The following is a 19,493-nucleotide window of genomic DNA, read 5'->3' on the forward strand; positions in this document are numbered from 1 at the left end:
ACCTGTCTGTGGATTGAGCAGCACGCTGCCTGGCGGGATGGCGCTGCTGTCCAGAGGAACGATGTAGAAGCTAGCGTTAGTATTAATGTTAGCGTTAGTAGTCACGCTCTGAGACGCCGGGGCCGCAGGGGCCACGGTGAAGCCACGACTGGGCTGGGGCAGAACAGGGGCGGGTAACGGCAGCTGAGCCGGCCGAGAGAGTGACCCGGAAGAGGAACCTACGCTACTAGAAGAGTCTGAACCTGAAGGAGGGCGAAGAACGAAAGAGCTTTTACTGGCACATACAAGGTATGGAGGGATGATTGAAGAGGGGTTGATGGGCGGGGCAAAAACTAAATGACAGGAAATTATGTCATAAGGAAGGAAAAAGAACCATGCAGGGTAGATAAAATAAAAATCAGCTCAATAAAGACGAATCCGACGATGGTTCTTCTAGTTATTCTTTGCAATAATCAGAATTAGTCAATTATCAAATAGTTTTATTATTAATTTGATTAAATCTTTATTGCTTTTCAATTCCTAAATATGAATACATTTAAGCCTATTGTTTTTTAATTAATTAATATTAATATTTTTGCTTATTATTTATTAATGCGTATACTGTTATTATTTTTCTTATTTTAAATTTTTTTATGGATTTATTCGGAATATATCTGAAAACTACTTAAAATCTTATTGATCAGACTGCAAAGTCTTTCTAAAAAAATTGTATTTAAAATAATCTAATTAAAAATAAAATAACAAAATATTGATATGCCCGCTAACCACATAAAGTACTTTTTATTAGTAATTAAATATATAACAAATTTATAAATTACACATTTTTTGTTAGTAAATAAAAAAAAATTACAAATGAACTAAAGTTACTAATTTAAATAAAAAGTAAATGCTAAAATAAATTCACAATTTCTTATCTGATGTTTATATTTTGAAGCAACCAAAAAAATAAAAATCCTGATGAAACCACTGGACAAACCACCTAACAGAATTATTAAATAAATTATTAATTATTTTTATTATTAATTAGTAATATTTATTACTTTATCTGATAACTATTTATATTTTTATTATTAAAATCTATAGCTTTCATTAATAATATTAATAATTGTGTTTTAATTATTATTTATTAATTTATATTTTTACAACGACTGATTAGACTGAAAGGCATTTCTTTAAAAAAAAAATCTTATTTAAAATAATCTGATTAAAAATAAATTTGAACAAAATATTCATATGAAATAATAAAACAAAATGAAAACTTACTAATTATAATAAACTAACAAAATAAAAATGTAAATATTACATACATTAATTCTTATCTGTTTATATCTTAAAGCAACCAAAAAAATAAAAATAAATTCCTGATGAAACCACTGGATATCAACATAACACCATTTGCAATCATTTGTGGGGCTGTTCAAATGTAACTGGGCAGGTGGAACGATCCAGCAGTTGCTGAATGGAAGAGGAGTGTCATTAAATATTAAAAATTATAAATATATATTGGCGTCGACTCCTTGAGCTTCTAAATGCCAGAGCATAAATAACCAATGAAGCCGGAGAGCAGACAGCTCGGAATATCAATGTGTTCTCTTAGCTGTTCCTCTATGGACATGAAATGGGTGAGGGCAAAGAGATGCTTTCCACCACACACATGCACATACTCAATGCACGACTGCCTAAAGCAAGAACAAGAAATGATGGGGGGAAAAAAAAGGTCTTTAAAAGAACAAAATGATGAGTATAGCAAAGCAGGACTGGGATGGTAGAAGTCAAAACACACTTGGAGGTATCTGGACAATTAAGACAAACTAGAAAAGATCTCAAAAATGTCTTAATTACTTCTAAAATAGCAGTATTTTTGGATTTAGGGCTCATGTTGGAATTACCCCCAAATTTCTAAACAGTCAAAATTTACATAATTGTCAAAATTTGGAAACTTTTGGATTCATAAACAATGACAGTACTTCCAACATGAACTGCAGTCTGTAAAAATTATATTAGCTTTATTTAAAAACCTCAGACATGTAGGGATGCACGATATATCGGGGACTATAATCAGTATAGACGAATATTAAAATGTTTTATTTTAAATTTTAATTTTAAACCATCTGATTAGGCTGAAAATTACTTTAAAGAAACTTATAAATGCCAGAATTTAAATGGACTGGACACTGGAGCTCTAGTGCGAACTTTCATTTTTAAATCAACACTATTTGCAGAACACTATTTAAAAATCACCGCAAAACTAATGTTTGCAAACTATTTGATTCTGTAATGTAACGTATATTCCAAGCTAAACAATATTCAGCGTAAAAAAAATATTACTTTAGGAAGTTAATAGTCAAGATTTAAACTTGATGGTGAATAGGGTTTCAATGTGACAGGAAGTTGAAGGGGAGGGGCTTAAAAATAGAGCCTTGATGATGTCAGCAGAATCGTATGTTGTTTCAGAGGCAAAAACAATTATTATATGTTGCTGAAAGATTATCAAGACAAACTTTTTTCTTTTGAATAGCTAAAGAGGAATATACTATGGAAGCCCGTTTCCGCCACTGAATAAAAAAATAAAAAAGGAAACTGCAACTTTTTAATCTCAATTCTTTTTTCTCAGAATTTTGAGATACAAACTCGCAATTCTGACTTTTATTCTTAGAATTCTGAGATATAAACTTCACAATTATTTCTCAGAATTACGAGTTTATATCTCGCAATTCTGACTTTATAATTCACAATTGTGAGTTTAGAATTCTAAGAATAAAAGTCAGAATTGTGAGTTTGTATCTCAAAATTGAGAAAAAAGAATTGTGAAATAATATATAAAAAAAGTATTTTTTCCCACCTCAAAATTGGACTTTGCAACTCGCAATTGCGAGTCAGAATTGTGAGATATAAACTCGCAATTGCGAGAAAAAAAGTCTACATTTAAAGACTTTAATTCTTGCAATTTTGAGTTTATATCTTGCGATTCTGACTTTATAACTCGCAATTGAGAGTTTATATTTCACGATTCTGAGAAAAAAGTCAGAATTGTGAGTTGTAAACTTGTAATTGTGAGAAAAAAAGTCAACTGTGAGAGTTGCAATTTGCTTTTTTTTTATTTAGTGGCAGAAATGGGCTTCGATAATATACTGCTGAAAAGTTTAAATTTAATTTTGTATACAAGTCTCCAAATTCACTAAAGAATATTAAAAATAAAATTTTCAAAATGGCCAAATATTAATTGAACATTATTTCAATATGACAGAAAATTGGATGGGCGGGGCTTAAACATAGGGCCTTGATGATGTCAGCAGAAACGGAAAGTCGTTTCAGAGGCAGGAACAATTATTATATTTAGATGAAAGATTTTGCAATAACTTTAAGAATGATTAAGGAAGGAAACTGCTTCATTTTGATTACATGTTGACGCACAGGATCGATTTCGAAGCTAAAAAATATCCATGGTTGGTGCCACTCAAATTCTGTCTATCGTGCATCTCTACGAAGTCTCCAAGTGAAGGATGGTAAGTTATTTACTGGTTTTGGACAGTTTCCCGGTGCTCTTGCTGCTGGCTGTACTGTCTCCTCGGATCAGCAGGCTGATGCCGCTGAAGCTGTTGGCTTTGGTCATGGCAGGCTTCAGGTTCCTGTGGGAGCTGTCTGAATCCGTGCTGCTCCAGGGCCGAGGGTCCGAATACTTCAGCTCGTTCTCGGAGCTGCTCTGACGACTGTTTCCCGAGTGCCCGTCTCTCAATCTGAAGAAAACAAACAAACAAACAAAACAGGGCAACTGTTTAATAAAATGAGCTAAATCACTGTCTCTTAAAATGCTACATAATTAAGCAAATAAACAAAGCACACAAAAGAACTACCTGAATATCTGTCGTCTTTGCTGAGTGTTGATGAAAGTCATGTCCTCTTGAATTCTAGAGGGAATTTAAACATAATTAGATTATAAAATACATAAAACAGACAAACAGCAACAACAAAAAAGCTCTCACAGATAATTTGTCTTTTTTCTTTTTTTTTTACCTGTTATCAAACGGGAAATGTTCTTGTCCCTGCAGATGAAAATAGAAACACATTAAAAAAAAAAAAAAAAAAAAAGGGAAAATACAACAATATAGATAAAAAGCATCTATCCATCCATCTATCTATCTATCCATCACTCTTGAAACAACACAACTACTATAAATTATGAACATTTATAACACAAAGTTGTGGTTTCTTTTAATTATAAACATTCTGCATTAATGTAATAATAAACACTACAAATTATTCACTATTACTGTTATGTATTACTTATTCTAGAATAAATAAGCAAAAAAAAATAATATATAATAAATATAAATAACAGGTTTATATTAAGATGGAGACGCACATCTTGGGCGAAGATCCTGTCTCTGGCACGCTGGTACTCCTCCTCTCGCTCCTCTATTGATTTACTCCGTCTGTCGTCCTTAAGACGCATCCGCAGCTAAAACACACACACACTTTATCTTCCTGACTGCTGTATTGCACCAGTTATTACACGCATTATATTTGTTGGTTGTTGGATTATTTCAGGGAGAATTTATAAGTACTACATTTTTAGCTTGTTGAATGTTAGTATATATTTCTCACCCTGCCATCATCCTGGTCCAGGCTGGAGTTCTCTCTCTTTAAGATGTAACGCTTTTGGAAATCATCTGTTTTATCATCTTTAATGTGTTCAGAAAACTTCTGATCTGGTCTGTAAGATAAAAAAAACAGTGTTGTATTCAAAATGATATATTTTTGACAACTGAGGTTAGTTGAAATCCACACGTACATTCTAGTATTGCTGGTTTTGTTGATAATGACTGATTTCCCGGTCTGATCGACATTATGGTCCAGCCCAAAATACGCCGCCACCCTGTGAAGCAGCATCCTGTGGTATGATGTCATCGGGGGGAACTTCCTCTTCTGACTTCTGTGATAAGAATAAATAAATAAATAAATTATATATATATATATATATATATATATATATATATATATATATATATATATATATATATATATATATATATATACACACACACAGAGTTATCTACATTAACATGTTCATTTAATTATGATTATATAATATAAATATATTTATATATTAAATCCATTTATTTTTATAATGACTGAAATCTATAAAGCAGTGTGTAAAAAGAAAGTTTATGCAGACATAATATTTTTTAAATTATTAAAATTATATTAATATTTTACATAAAATTACTGATATATCAAGCCAAAACTAATATGCATTAAACAATATATATTTTTTTTAAATTACCAATAAAATGTATAAATTACAGGCTAATATGCGTTTAAGAAATGTAAAGTTTTTACCTACATAAAACCTCATTTAAAGATGATAATATAATAAATATATTTATAAAATAAAATATTTTATATTTATGTACATTAATGTCCAATATCTAAAAAGCAGGGTGTAAAGACTGATTTACTGATCTATAAATATAATTGTAGTATTAAATTGCTAAAATAAAATGTATTAATATTTTACACACATATACATATATATACACATACATATATATATATATATAAACGAAATATGAAAAATTATTTAAATTTCAACTGTTCTTCAGTTTTTTGGCTCAACTTACTCGATGTTACTAATGAAGTCCAGAATATCTTGCTCGAGTTTCAGCAGCATCATTCTGTCCCTGTAAGAACAGCGTTCATTAGCATTTATCACAGCTCATCAACCTGATGAGAATCCAGTGCACAAGAGCCACAATATTCAAATGTCTGCCTACAAGCTCCATATTAACACCCGAGAAGAGACGCAAGACACGTGTGCAATACAGCATTCCTCTTATACTTTTAAAAAATAAAAACATTACAATTATTAATAAACATGTATTATCAATATAACATTTTTTTTATAAGTACAAGTATAAAATGCTAAAAAAAAAAAACTTTAGGGAAAAAATTAAATGCATATGTCCCTATTTAAAGTAACGTAAGTGCACGTTTTAAAAAGGATTTTTGGAAGCAGCTCAATGAAGCAGCAGGAAGTAGCGGTTGTGCTCGTGTGACGGCGGGGGGATTTTCACTCACCGGGGGTTGTTCTTCAGCGTGTTGACCAGAAACTCGTGGAGGTTTACTCCTGTGGAGTCTGTGTAGTCCTGACTGGGATCTGAGAGAGAGACGGAGAGAAATTCATCACACACATTCTGTTGCATCCATCTGGCCGGTGAGAAAACACCTCGTCTGCCAAAAAAACAAAAACACACATACACACACACCTCTTGAGAGTGTCTTCTTGGACAGTGGGTCTGTTTTCTCTGGCTTTTCTGAGATTTTCTCACTGTCCTCATTTTTGATGGACGTTTCGTCTTTTTCGAAAGACTGACTGAGCTCGATATGAATCTTTTCCTGTTAAAAACAAACACATAATAGAACACATTTAGAAATGATAAAAGTGCAAAGAGTTTTTCCATTGATACAAGATGTATTTGATATAAATCACACATTCAGGAAGCATTAAGAGCGTTTCTGTATTTCCACAGTCACCAAAAACAAGACAAACAATGGCTCTTTTTTGTCATTATGAAGTGAGAAATGTAATTAAAGCTAATTATGATCTCTCTCCCTTAGCTGCAGCTAATCAGAGGAGTTTGATTAAAATAGTTTGCGAAGAGAATTAGCAGAAGACTTTGTAATCATCTCAAGTAATAAAGACTTGTCTTTTCTCAGAACAAAAGAACAAAAGAAGTTCAATATAAACCCTAAACTATCAACTAAAAACTATTAAAGCTAAATTACTAAATGTTCCATAATGCTCTGCAAAATATCAAGGAGAAGGAAAAAAATTTTTTTAGATTTGTAATCGATCAACGTACTGGACTTTTTACTTTTAGATTTTTTTCTTGATATACAATATACCAATATATCAGACAATAATATTGATAACAAAAACTATTTAACTTATTCACTTTTTAAACTAACCCATTAATTAAATCAAATTATAATTAAATTAATAGGTTTAGCTTTAGATTAGTGAAAAGTCAAAGTAACTGATATTTTAGCTAAGCACATAATAATAATAACAAATTTCAATAATAATAATAATAATAATAACAAATTACAACAATACTAATAATTTTAGTTTGATATCAGTGATAGGCTTATATGTCAACTGATATTTGGCCAAATGTCACAAACTCCATATAATAATAATAATAATAATAATAATAATAATAATAATAATAACAACAACAACAATAAATTATGATAGTTACAACAATAATTATAATAGTAATACATTCTGATAATAAACAAATTCCAATAACAACAACAGCAGCAGTAATAATAATAATAATAATCAAAATTTAATTGCTTCGGTCTCAGATTATAGTAGACTGCTATATCAACTGATTTTTGGCCAAAGGTTACAATAAAAAGGGGGGGAAAGCTAAACCAATATCAAATCAATTAATCAATCAATCCTTTGTTCAAATGCAAAAACTTCATTAAAATGTAAAAAAGAATAATAAAATAAAATTGTATCTTTTTAAAATTGTAAACCCAACTGATGGATAATCATTCATACTTTGTGAACGATTTACACAAATGTATTTATATTTCATAAAATGTTCATTATAATCATATTGTAAAGTGTATTAAATTGGACCCCTAACAGTCAAAAACTACTTTGTACAGTGGCAGTACAAGCAGAAAGTTCGTTATAGTAAATCTATTCCATTCAGGTGCGCGGCTTTCAGGTTTAGAGGGCATTTGGCCGTTTCGACTGCACATGAATTTATATTTCATGAATGGGATTTACAAACTCTCTCGAGGAGAAACACGAAGGATTGTGGAGGTTATGAGATCATTCTGCCCTTCTGTGAGGTTTGGACTCGATCCCGCCATGATCCTTCACTCTGATGCTAAAACTCGGCTTTATTTCAAACACAGAGCAAGAGGAAGAGCAGCCAAATGAACAGCAGTGGCTTTAAAGAGATAGTTCACCCAAAAACAATTCACCCATTTATTCACTATTTTTAAACCCAAACCTTCTGACTGACTGACTTCGGTAAACAGAAAAGCAGACGTTTAGATGAACGTTCATGCTGCTCTTTTCCATACAATGGAAGTGAATGGGAACCAGGGCTGTCGAGCACCAAATATGACAAAGCATCATAAAAATGATTGTGTAAATTCAGAAGACACAGAATATCGCATATTTACTACACTGTAACAAAAAAAAAAAGTTGAGCCAATCTATAAATCTGCTGAAGCTGGTTGCCTTAAAAAGTTTGCCTAACTTTTTTTTTTTTTTATACAGTGTATGTTTATGGCTATTTAAAGCACATTTTTGATGCTGAATATACGGGAAAAGAGCGGCAAATCATTTAAGTTTGAAATAGGTTTAGGGCCAGATTTACTAAAGAGGGCAAATTAGAGTGAATTCCAAAACGGCGCCGATGGCTGTGGATATTTCTGCGGGTGATTTACTCACAATGTGCAAATTAAAGACCGCAGACGCAACATCTCATTTACATGAGATTACATTCAACCAATGGTATATTCAACCAACGCAATATACCAGGCGCAACGCAAATTAGCATAGTCGCAAATAAATTGAGCCGATGCTCCTCAGGTGCAGGTGATGTCCCTACGACACCCAAACACCAGTAATTTGACGAGCGCAAACGTTAGTAAATCACGTTGTGCGATTAATTTTAATTAATGCTGTCAAATGATTCATTGCGATTAATCGCATCCAAAATAAAAGTTTGTTTACATAATGTGCGTGTGTGTACTGTGTATATTTATTATGTATATATAAGTACAAACACATACAGTATATATTTTGAAAATTTACATGTATATATTTATATTCGTAAAATGTATATTATATATAAACATTTTTCTTAAATATATGCACACATGCATGTGTATGTATATATATATATATATATATATATATATATATATATATATACACACATACATATAAACACACAGAGCACACATACATATATTATGTAAACAAAAACTTTTATTTTGGATGTGATTAATCGTGATTAATCATTTGACAGCACTAATTTTAATACTCTCCTCAAATAAATTTTGCCTCTGAAAGGGAAACTACTACAAATGCATATTAAATAAGGTCAGGCGCCTTATTAGCACTAATTCTTTACTGTGTGTCTTTAGTAAATTCTGACAGTACTATTTTAAGGCCAAAAGATGGTTTACGCTGGCGTAAACTGTTAGTAAATCTGGCCTTTAGTAGTAAACGATTATTGGTTTCATTTCTGCGAGCGTTCGTTATAATTCGTTGTTTTTTCGGTCTCTGGCTTTCTCTTCACTCCTTTAAAGAAGACCGGCCCGAATTAGCTGTCGAGCTTCTGAATGAGGACAAAAATGTCACGCTACACGAGGGACGGCGAGAGAGAAGACGAATGGACGGATCGTGAATGAGAAGGTTGTGAAAGAGCGAAAGAGGGGAAAGGTACAGAGAGATGAGAAACGTCTATGAATAGAGACCCTCTTTCCTCGGGGAGAAAGTCTCGTTCACTCGTTCAAGGACGTTTACTTGATTAAGGACGTTTATTCGTCTTTCAGACGGTTCGTCCACAAAGACCTTGAGTTCTTTTCTTCCTCACCTGCTCTCGGAACTGCATGACTGAGACGATTGAGAAAATCGCCTTTAAAAAGCAAGGTTGCTCAAAGGACATCAACACTGTCTGCTGCCTGTCTCTCAAATATTATATAGTCAAGTACTGGCATATTTATTTAAAAAAATAAAAATAAAAATGCAAGTCAATAATAACCAGTATGGCCTGCACATCAAATGTAGTGTTTTCTTCACAAATGCTTATTATGATTAAAAAAATAACAACCTTTGAAAACCTTTACTTTTGAAAAGCATGACAATTAGGAAAATGTATAAATATGACAAATATACATAATCTACAAAAGTTTTTTTAAGTGTTGTAAATAAATAGATAAATAAAGAGATATAGATAAATATATGCATGTTACCTAAAAATATATAAAAATATTCATAGATTATCAACTGCAACAAATCAATTATATAGACACAGATAAAAATACAAGTTATTACTTTATTATATTAATTATTTTTAGATATACTAAATTTACTTTGCTTTTATAAACAAACAAATAAATACATAAAATAAACAATGATAAAATTTATCACTGAATATGAATATTATAGATTTCAGATATTATAGTACATTATATAATTTTATAGATTTATGTAGTGTTGTTTATAAATCGATAAATATGGTGAAAATATAATATTGATAAAAAATGGTGAAAACAAATATAATAAATTAATTATAAAGACAAAATTATTAAAGAAAAAAGTTATACAATTACGATTATTTTTTATATATTATACAAATTTATTTAGTGTTTTTATAAATAATTAAATATAACCAAATACATAAAATAAATATAAAATTAAATATATAAATAAATACGATGAATATTGTAGATTTTAAATATTATAGAACACTACAAAATTTTATAGATTAATTTAGTGTTATTTATAAAGTGATAAATATAGATAAATATTTTTTAAAAATCTACACCAGGCCTATCAGTTCTTTTTTATAGATTTATATAGTATTTATATATATCCCCCCCCCCCCCCACACACACACACAAATCATAAATAATTAATATAAATTAATTAATTAATTAAATTAATATACTTGAAAATTAATTATTAAAAAGAAAGAAAGACAAAAAGAAAGGTTCAAAGTTAGTGCCTGTCAAAAAAAAGGAGAAAATCACTTGAAAACAGCCTAGGATTTCCAAAATGTACATATTTACACAAATATTTTAAATGCATTAAAAAAAAAATTTAATTCAGTGTTGAAATCTAAAGTATTGATGTTACATTGTGAAAAAAGAATCGTGACGTATCAATATGCGACTGTATTGCAAAACCCTTTTTACAAAACACCTATTTTTGCAAATCACCATCAATAACCTCCCTATGAAATAACCAAATGTGCAAATAAAGTTGCAGCCTCATATACAAAGAGCTGATGGTGCTGACCGCCCGCGGCGAGCTCTGGGCTTCCTAATAGCGGCTCTGAGCTGCAGACTAACCTAATAAATAGAACAAAAATGGGGTTCGGATAAGAAGAGGCAATTATAGCAATCCACTGCGCTCGGCAGCTGAGACAGGAAAATTGTATTTGGTATAGATGATGGATGAATGCAATCGTGCGCTGGGGACCTGCGTGCACACGAGCACCTTCAATAAACGCACAGCTCTATTGAATGTGCACACGCGCAAAATCCACTTCAAACACACGCAAGCATCTTTACAACTAAGAGCAGCGCTGATGTTTTGACAGCGTTATTATTGCCTATGGGCTGCAAGGACAAAGGTTAATCGGTTTGATGTTTCTGAAAGAAGCCTTAACTTATGCTTTTCTATTTTAATATATTTTCAAAAGTAATTTATTCCTGTGATGCAAAGCTGAATTTTCAGCATCACTACTCCAGTTTTCAATGTCACATGATCCTTCAGAAACGATTCTAATATGCTGATTTTCTGGTCAAGTTCAAACAGTATTTATTTGTAATGGAAATCTTTTGTAACATTGCAAGTGAGCTGTTGTTAATCTGAAAAAAAAAAAGGAAATATGGATCATGTTATTTTTTTTTGTCAATGTATAATATGGTTACAAAAATAAATGACAATACATTTACATAAAAACAATGAAAACGTTTAAAATTAAATTCAAATGGATAAATTAAAAAGTGTTAAATTAAATATTTGTACATTTTTATATAGTACTGCATTATATATTAATCATAAATTAATAAATAATAAATACAATAATAAACATTTGTGTAACAGAAAATAGAAACTATTTTTTGGTAGCTAAGAGAACCATAAACTCAATTATTACCAAATTCTTATAACAGCTCATTTTTTACACATTTTTTATACATCACGATACATTTTTTTTCTTCCCTCAGAATTCTTTGATGAATAGAAAGTTCAAAACAACAGTATTTATTTGAAACAGAAATATTTGTAACATTATAAATGTCTTTGTCACTTTTGCCCACTTTAATGCATCCTTGCTGAATAAAAGTATACATTTTTTATTTTTTTTTGAATGGTAGTTGTTCACAATTTCCACAAAAATATGATATGGCATAACTGTTTTCATGACTGATAATAAATTAGCATATTAGAATGATTTCTGAACGACCATGTGACAAAGATTGGAGTAAGGATGCTGAAAATTCAGCTTTGAAACACAGAAATAAATTATATATTAAAATAGAAAAAAGTTATTTAAAAACTGTAATAATATTTCACAATATTACTGTTTTTACTGTATTTTAAATCAAATAAATGCAACCTTGATGATCAGAAGAGAGACTTCTTCCAAAAGCAATAAGAAAATCTAAATGTACTATTTCTATTTTAAACAGTTTGTGAAATAGTAAGTAAACCAAGTCACATAACCTAAAAAGTCAGTAGTATGCTAGTCCATACACACACGTTTACCTGTTCGTGCGTCAGTTCTCGGAGCGGAGGCGGAGACGGTTCCTCACACACCGCCAAGCTGCGGACTAACTTAAACTTGCCGTTGGACTGGAGGAGAGTAACCATGGTTACCAAAATGTCTGGCATTCATTCGCAAAAGAACGTCCAACAATGCAACTAAAAATACACAAGCACCATTTTGCAGCATCTCAGGAGACTTTTCAGAGCTCAGGGAGGGGTTTACGATTAAATCGTTAATTAAAAGAGTGTTTATTAAAACGGACACTTAGGTAAAGATCTGACACCCCTGAAAGTCTGAAAATCTCAAAATACGATCAAATCTCAAAGTACGATCACAAAACAAACAACAAACAAGCAGCTTGACAGTTTTTCATATGTAAATTATTTTTAGAAATGATAAACACAAGAGACTGTTTCTCGCAGGCAGTGTCAAAACAAAAAAACACAACGTATCAATGCTCGCACTCAACAATCGCAAAAAAACAGTGCGGCTGTTTAAAATGCAGTGATGAAACAGCATCAAGAGCAGAGCAGAATTCGCCATTGTAGGTGGGAAAATCTCCGGAGGCGGCGCTCGGGTCTTACAAACCCCCAGCATCTCGGTACATGCTGCAGAAGTGCTAAACGCAGCATCCCCCCCGAAGCACATTTATTATTCTTTACTGACTCAAGCAGGGGCTTTTATTCCCACAATGCACTGCCGAACTCTTTCTCTCTCTCTCTTTTTCTCGCAAGGCACACAGAGCGCAGGCAAACAAAACACAACCAACGGATCAAAAAAAAAAGCAAACATATTCATGCTGTGATCATACCGTACCTTGGACCGTTTAATAGTCTGTGCTGATTGGCCGATCTGCTGGTAATCAGAAAAAAGGGAGGAAAATGCACATAGTTTGTCATAAGGTATGAAATGCTTCAATTATATATGTATGCATGTATGTGTGTATATATGCTGCTGTCACTAATATATAGTGTCACTAATATATGCTGTCACTAATATATATACACACACATTATATATCTTTTTAATTAAATTAATACAGCAAGGACACATTAAACTGATTAAACGTGTCTGCAAAAGACATGCATAATGTAATAACAGATTTCTATTTCAAATAAATGCTGTTCTATTCGTATTATATAATGTGATGTATTGCCCAGTCCTGGAAAATTGTGTCAAATCCAGAAGGTCAAAAAGTTGCGTTGAGAGTTATTGCAGGTAATATATATCGTTAAAGGAGTATGTGCACCAGTGAAGCAGCTAATTGTGCAGGAGAGGAGAGAGAAATGAACAATGAGCAAGGAATAGAGCTGAGATCAGCATGTGTTTCAATGCACCTGGCCACTGCCCTCTCTCAATGCACCAAGAGCAGATGGTGGCACACTCGGTCACACGCGCGCACACACAAACACGCTCACACACCCTGAGGGTTTGCAGATAAACCAGCAGGATTTCAGGTGCAGATTAACTGTCCTCCCTCTCTTTCCTGCCATTAGCCAATCACACGCCAGCTTGGATCCGACTGGCTGATTCTACTCATCTCATAGTCTAATCTCTATTTTTAAGCAGAGACATTAGGGTAATGGAAACCACAGCAACAGCATACCACCATCCCATAACAAGTCATTAGCTAGAGGTTACAATCTCATCTCTTTCTGCTGGCTTTGGACTACATTACCCATAATGCATCACTGCTGTCACCAGGTTTACCTGAGTTTGATGGGAGGAACTTTGGTCTGTCACACACTCCTGGGCGTGTGTGCCGTTGTTCTGGGGCACGTGTTGGGGGTCACTGAGGGTCGCGGGCGGTTCGGCCATGTGCGGCGTGTCACTCTCCAGAACCTTCATAACGTCACAATTTATGGTGTCCAGAGAAGATTCAGACATTATCCTCAGAAGCAAGACCGAAAATCACCACCTATGAGATAAAAGCACACACTGCTGATTTAGTTGACAGCTTAATGATGTTTATTTCAACTTGTGATGTCAAAATTACTGGTTATTGACTAACAAACTGAAGTTAAAATTGTAACAATGTAGTGGGTTGGGCAAAATTACTAATTCTACAATGCCAAAGGCTTGCCTCATGAATATTAATCATGTATGAAGCTGCTTCGTAACCTTCCTGGAGTGTGCGGTCATGTAACCGAATTAATATCCATTTCCCATAGTAGCATTCGTTAATTAGCCACCTGACTTAAGTGCCTAATTATTGATCTCAACCAATCAGTTAAGCCTACAGGCTAATGTCTACATAATTAAAATTCATAAGTGATTTTCTTCATAGGCAAATTTCGGACTCAATTTGGTAGCTAAACGAAGGCAATGAAGATCTAAAACGAATATTATTAATCATGAGTATCAATAATGTCATGCTGAGTTTGAGTCACTAACTCATTAATACTCATGATGCATTTCTGAAGGCTTCACCACAGGTTTTGTAATTTTGAGATATATTGTTAAAATATCAGCTTATTAATTAGTCACTGACGTCATAAAAATAATTGAAAAATCATGTGTAAACATTAATATTAAAATATGCATTTACATAGTCTGTAACTGTGTGTTATCCAAGTTATGTAAATATCTAAATGTGCATAAGCAAAAGAGAATGCATTTAAGTAGTCCATAACCGTAAATTTAGCAAGTTACGTAACTACTGAAATGTTAGATACAAAAAAAAGAGATTGAATTTACTGTCCATACCTATAAAATACGCAAGTTACCTAACTATTTAAATCTAGAGACACAAGTGAACAATTAACGTAGTCTGTAACAATAAGTTACGCAAGTTACATGACTACTGAAATATAGATAAGCAAGACATATTAAGCATTTAAGTTTTTTTTCCAAAAAAAATCCATATACGTAGTTCATAACGAGTTACGCAAGTAACTTTAAATAAAGATACGCAAAAGAGAATGCATTTACGTAGTCTGTAACTATAACTTACAAGAGTTACATAACTATTGAAAGGTAGATATGCAAATAAGAATGCATTTATGTAATCTGTTACTGAAAGTTACACAAGTTACGTAACTATTGAAATCTAGATATACGCAAAAGATATATTTAAGACATTTTCAGATGTTTTGGTTGAAAAAATGTGCATTTATGTAGTCTGTAACTATAAGTTACGCTAGTACATAACTATTGAAAGGTAGATCTGCAAAAGGCATTAATAGGGAACTAATAAAATTGTTATTTCGTGATAAAACCAAAAGGTATTCGTATTTATAAAATGGCATAAGTACCAAAGAGACTGTGTTTACCGGCTGTGCTGTTTTCAGGACTGGGCTGGAGCCTTAGGGAGCGTAGGACCCTGGGGCCTCTGGAGGCAGCGGGGTGGACTGAGAGACGGACAGGGGGCAGCAGCAGTCCCATGACCCCCGTCACCAGCGCTCGGGTCGGGTCGCCAAGCCACGGCTCACGCACACGCTCCGCATCACCCTCGGACACCTGTCACACACACAAGGACAGAGGTCAGGGGTCAAACACCGCGAGGTCAAGAGGTCAGGGACGCATGGATACAGTAGCATCCGTGAGGGAGAACTGAACTCGTTTGACGGAAAGTCTGGAAGGTCTTTTGGGAGCAGAAGCACTGCAGCGCTTTTGAAAAAGTGTCAGGGTGGTGACATGAATATGGAGAACAGACTGTGCCGCAGAGATACAGGAACATTAAAATACACGGAGAGGAAGTCATGTTTATCGCGGAACCTTTGACGCATTTTAAGCATTTCAGTGAGCTATAATGAATACAAAGCCGATAATATGACTCCACCCTTAATTTATAAAAAAAATTTTATTGATTAGAATACAATAGTTCAGTACGACAAGGTTTAGCTTATGCATATTAATTAGGTCTAGCTGATGTTGCATCTTTAACCTTCCTACTGCGTACAATAACTGCGTAAAGAAACTGTTTTCAAATAAATACATAAAATCGAATTACCAATCCTACTGACTTAGTTACGTAAAATGCATTAAAAATAATGAGTACTTTCATTTTAGTTTAATTTTTTGTAATTTTATGCGCCTTTGCTATTTGCATTATTTATTTATTTTATTTAGGTTTAATTTAATTTTTACAATTTACATTTCCAGTTAATTGGCAACATTTCTATTTTTCATATAATTTTTTTTGATTTATTTATAATGTTTTCAATTGTTTCAGGTAATGATAAATCAATACAGCAGCAAATTACCAATGCTACTGATCCAATTCATTAAAAGTACTTGAAAATAATGTTGTTTCATAACCTTCCTATCATGCTAAAGTAATGCTGCTAGGATTCATCCATTCAAGCTTGTGTCCGAATGACCTGAACATATGGGCCAGTCTTCACCTGGGTATCAATGATCCAACAACCCCCTTCCCCTCACCCATCCTGCCAGCGCCAATCAAGAAACCCATGCCAAATCAAGACCCACCCTGTATCTCGAGGTCAAACGGGCCTAACCCAACTCTGTAATCCTGCAAAGTACGCCAACTGGGTCCGAATACACCATCCAATCAGAGTCCGGCTAGAGATTTGTGTTACTAAAACCACCAGAGGAGACGAATAGTAACACACACACACGGATCAAAATTCAAGGGATTAGCATCGCGCGCAATGTGACAGTAACGCAGGTGGCGGCAATGACAAGAACAGGTGGGTACGACCACACACACGCACACAAGCTGTCATCCAAACAGCTAGACGGTCCATCAGAATGATCCGAGACCGTGCCATGATTTTCCATGAGTGTTTGCGCACGGGTCATTGGTGTTATCCCATGTCACCGCAGGAAGCATGCCTCTCTTCATCTCCTTTGGGCTCATGAGCCATTCCGGGTCGCAGGGACGATGAGTGGCACACAATTGCGCACCAAGTGACAATCTCAATTATGACTTATGAGAGCGCTTTTCCACCCACACATGGACCGAAACGCCTACAGTTGGGCAGGAATTACACGAGCGCTGTTCATAAATATCCAAGCATCTCTCTTGCTGCAGGCTAATCTCGACGCTGCCATATCTTTTTCTCCGTTTATGTCGAGGTGAAGTGAAAATCCAAATCTGCATTTCAAAATGCGCCCTCCACCGCAACTACCCTCCCCTTCTGCTCGCACAACAGTTTTCGCTCCATATTCAATAAGTTCTTCCGAGCATCACTAGAGAGAAAAGACTCCCCGTGGACCTCGACGGCTGTATATTTTCACAAACTTGACAGTACAGATGTCCGAGTTTGATGCATGAGGATATAAAAAAAAACAAAAAAAAAAAAACAAGAAAACCAACCACTGCAGAAACACACAAATACTCTGGCTGGGTCTCGAAAACTACACTGCATTTTCAAGCATTTCTATTTGAATAAATGTCCAAATAATGTATAACGCCCAAAAATTATGCCTTGGTAGGCAGTATGCTTGTTATGATGTCCAAAAAACACTAAGTATGATGATTAAAAGCGATTACGATTTCTGGGTAGATAAAGATTTTAAAAAATGCTCATAAAAGGCAGCATACTAAATACGAAGCCCCCCTCCAGAACATCAAGATATTCCTCTAATAAGGTAAAATACTCAATACTGCGGACTAGATAGAGACCTTACATAATTTCTAAGCCATGATGCCCAAAAATCTTGTCGTGTTAGACTGCTCACTAGGTTGACAACGCTGTCTATAAAGACAGCTAACTAGCTTTCGGGGTCTAACACCCCCAAATGCTACCTAGTATTTGTAAGACGCCCAAATTTGCTGTCTAGATAGGTTGCACACAAAGTACGATGCTGTTTAGGGAGTCTTCAGCAAAGCTATCTAGGTAGGCAGCTCACTAGATTATGTATAACACTTACTAGGTTTGATGCCAAAACATGCGGTGTAGGTAGGAAGCTCATTTGGAACAATGCCCAAGAATGTTGTCTAGGAAGGTAGCGCACTAAATATGATGCATGCAATTGTTGCCTAGGCAGACAGTTAATATGATTTTGCTGCAAGAAAATGCAGTCTAGATAGGCGGTTCAATAGATATATTGCGCTAAAATGCAGCTAGGAAATCAGTTCGCTTCATATGATGGCCAAAAAACGCTGTCTGGGTAGGCGTATAACAAGTTTTTACATTTAAATGTATGCATTAAGCAGATGAAAATTATGCCCAAAACTGCTGCTTAGGCAGCTCAAACAGTATAATGTCCTAAATGCATCTAGAAAGACAGTTCACAAGGTGTTATGCCCAAAAATGCTGTCTAGGAAGGTAACGCACCACGTATAATGATGATTGCTGTCTGGGCAAACAGTTAATAAGCTTTTGATGTCTGAAATGCAGTCTAGGTAGGCAGCTTAATAGGTATAATGCATATAAGAAACCAGCTCACTAGATTTGATGGCCGTGAATGTTGTCTCAGTGGGCGTATAACAAGCTTTAACATTTACATTTATGCATTTAGAAGGCGAAAATGATGCCCAAAACTGCTACTTAGGCAGCTCAAATGGTATAATGCCCAGAAATGCGGTCTAGGAAGGAAGTGCACTAATTACAATGCACACAAATGCTGTCTAGGTAAACATTTAACATGCTTTTGATGCCAAAAAATGCAGTCTAGATAGGCAGCACGGTAGGCACGAGCTGAAAAAAAAAATGCTGTCTAAGTAGAAGGCTCGCTAGGTGCAATGCCCAAAAATGCTGTCAAGGTAGTTTACTGGGTTTTGAGATCCAGAAATCAGTAATTCTGGGACGGACATACAGACATAATGAAAACATCAGCCCACAAACAAATATCGCTTTTGTTTTATTGTTTTCCTTTTTTTTTCTCTCTTCATTTTGTTACGTCGCAAACAAACCACTAAAACAATCAAAAGACAAAAAAAACAGACAATACATGCAAAGTAAAAGAAAAAAGACAAACAACTTTGACCTTTTCACAAAAATGTACGCAACATTCATCACCCTGCTCTAAGCGTGTTGCCCAAGA

General features: G+C 34.0%; 1 protein-coding gene across 8 annotated transcripts in view; it reads right to left on the reverse strand.

Annotated features, from left to right (window-relative positions):
• Positions 1-19,493, reverse strand: part of LOC306875435 (R3H domain-containing protein 1-like) — a 44,611-nt gene that overhangs the window by 16,507 nt on the left and 8,611 nt on the right. For 3 of the 8 annotated variants that reach the window (XM_079425990.1, XM_079425989.1, XM_079425991.1), the window contains exons 2-12: positions 15,812-15,998; positions 14,250-14,457; positions 6,267-6,396; positions 6,079-6,157; positions 5,622-5,681; positions 4,793-4,933; positions 4,606-4,714; positions 4,364-4,459; positions 4,015-4,043; positions 3,855-3,908; positions 3,520-3,737 (exon numbers count right to left, since the gene is read on the reverse strand). In XM_079425990.1, coding sequence (XP_079282116.1) covers positions 3,520-3,737; positions 3,855-3,908; positions 4,015-4,043; positions 4,364-4,459; positions 4,606-4,714; positions 4,793-4,933; positions 5,622-5,681; positions 6,079-6,157; positions 6,267-6,396; positions 14,250-14,426 — 1,093 coding nt within the window. In that variant the 5' untranslated portion in view covers positions 14,427-14,457; positions 15,812-15,998. Of the gene's footprint in view, positions 1-3,519; positions 3,738-3,854; positions 3,909-4,014; positions 4,044-4,363; positions 4,460-4,605; positions 4,715-4,792; positions 4,934-5,621; positions 5,682-6,078; positions 6,158-6,266; positions 6,397-12,538; positions 12,626-13,355; positions 13,395-14,249; positions 14,458-15,811; positions 15,999-19,493 lie in introns of all 8 variants that reach the window. The other 5 variants (XM_079425984.1, XM_079425986.1, XM_079425985.1 and 2 more) reach the window with 4 other exon arrangements.

This window comes from Barbus barbus (assembly GCF_936440315.1).
Source record: "Barbus barbus genome assembly, chromosome: 9".
NCBI lineage: Eukaryota > Metazoa > Chordata > Actinopteri > Cypriniformes > Cyprinidae > Barbus > Barbus barbus.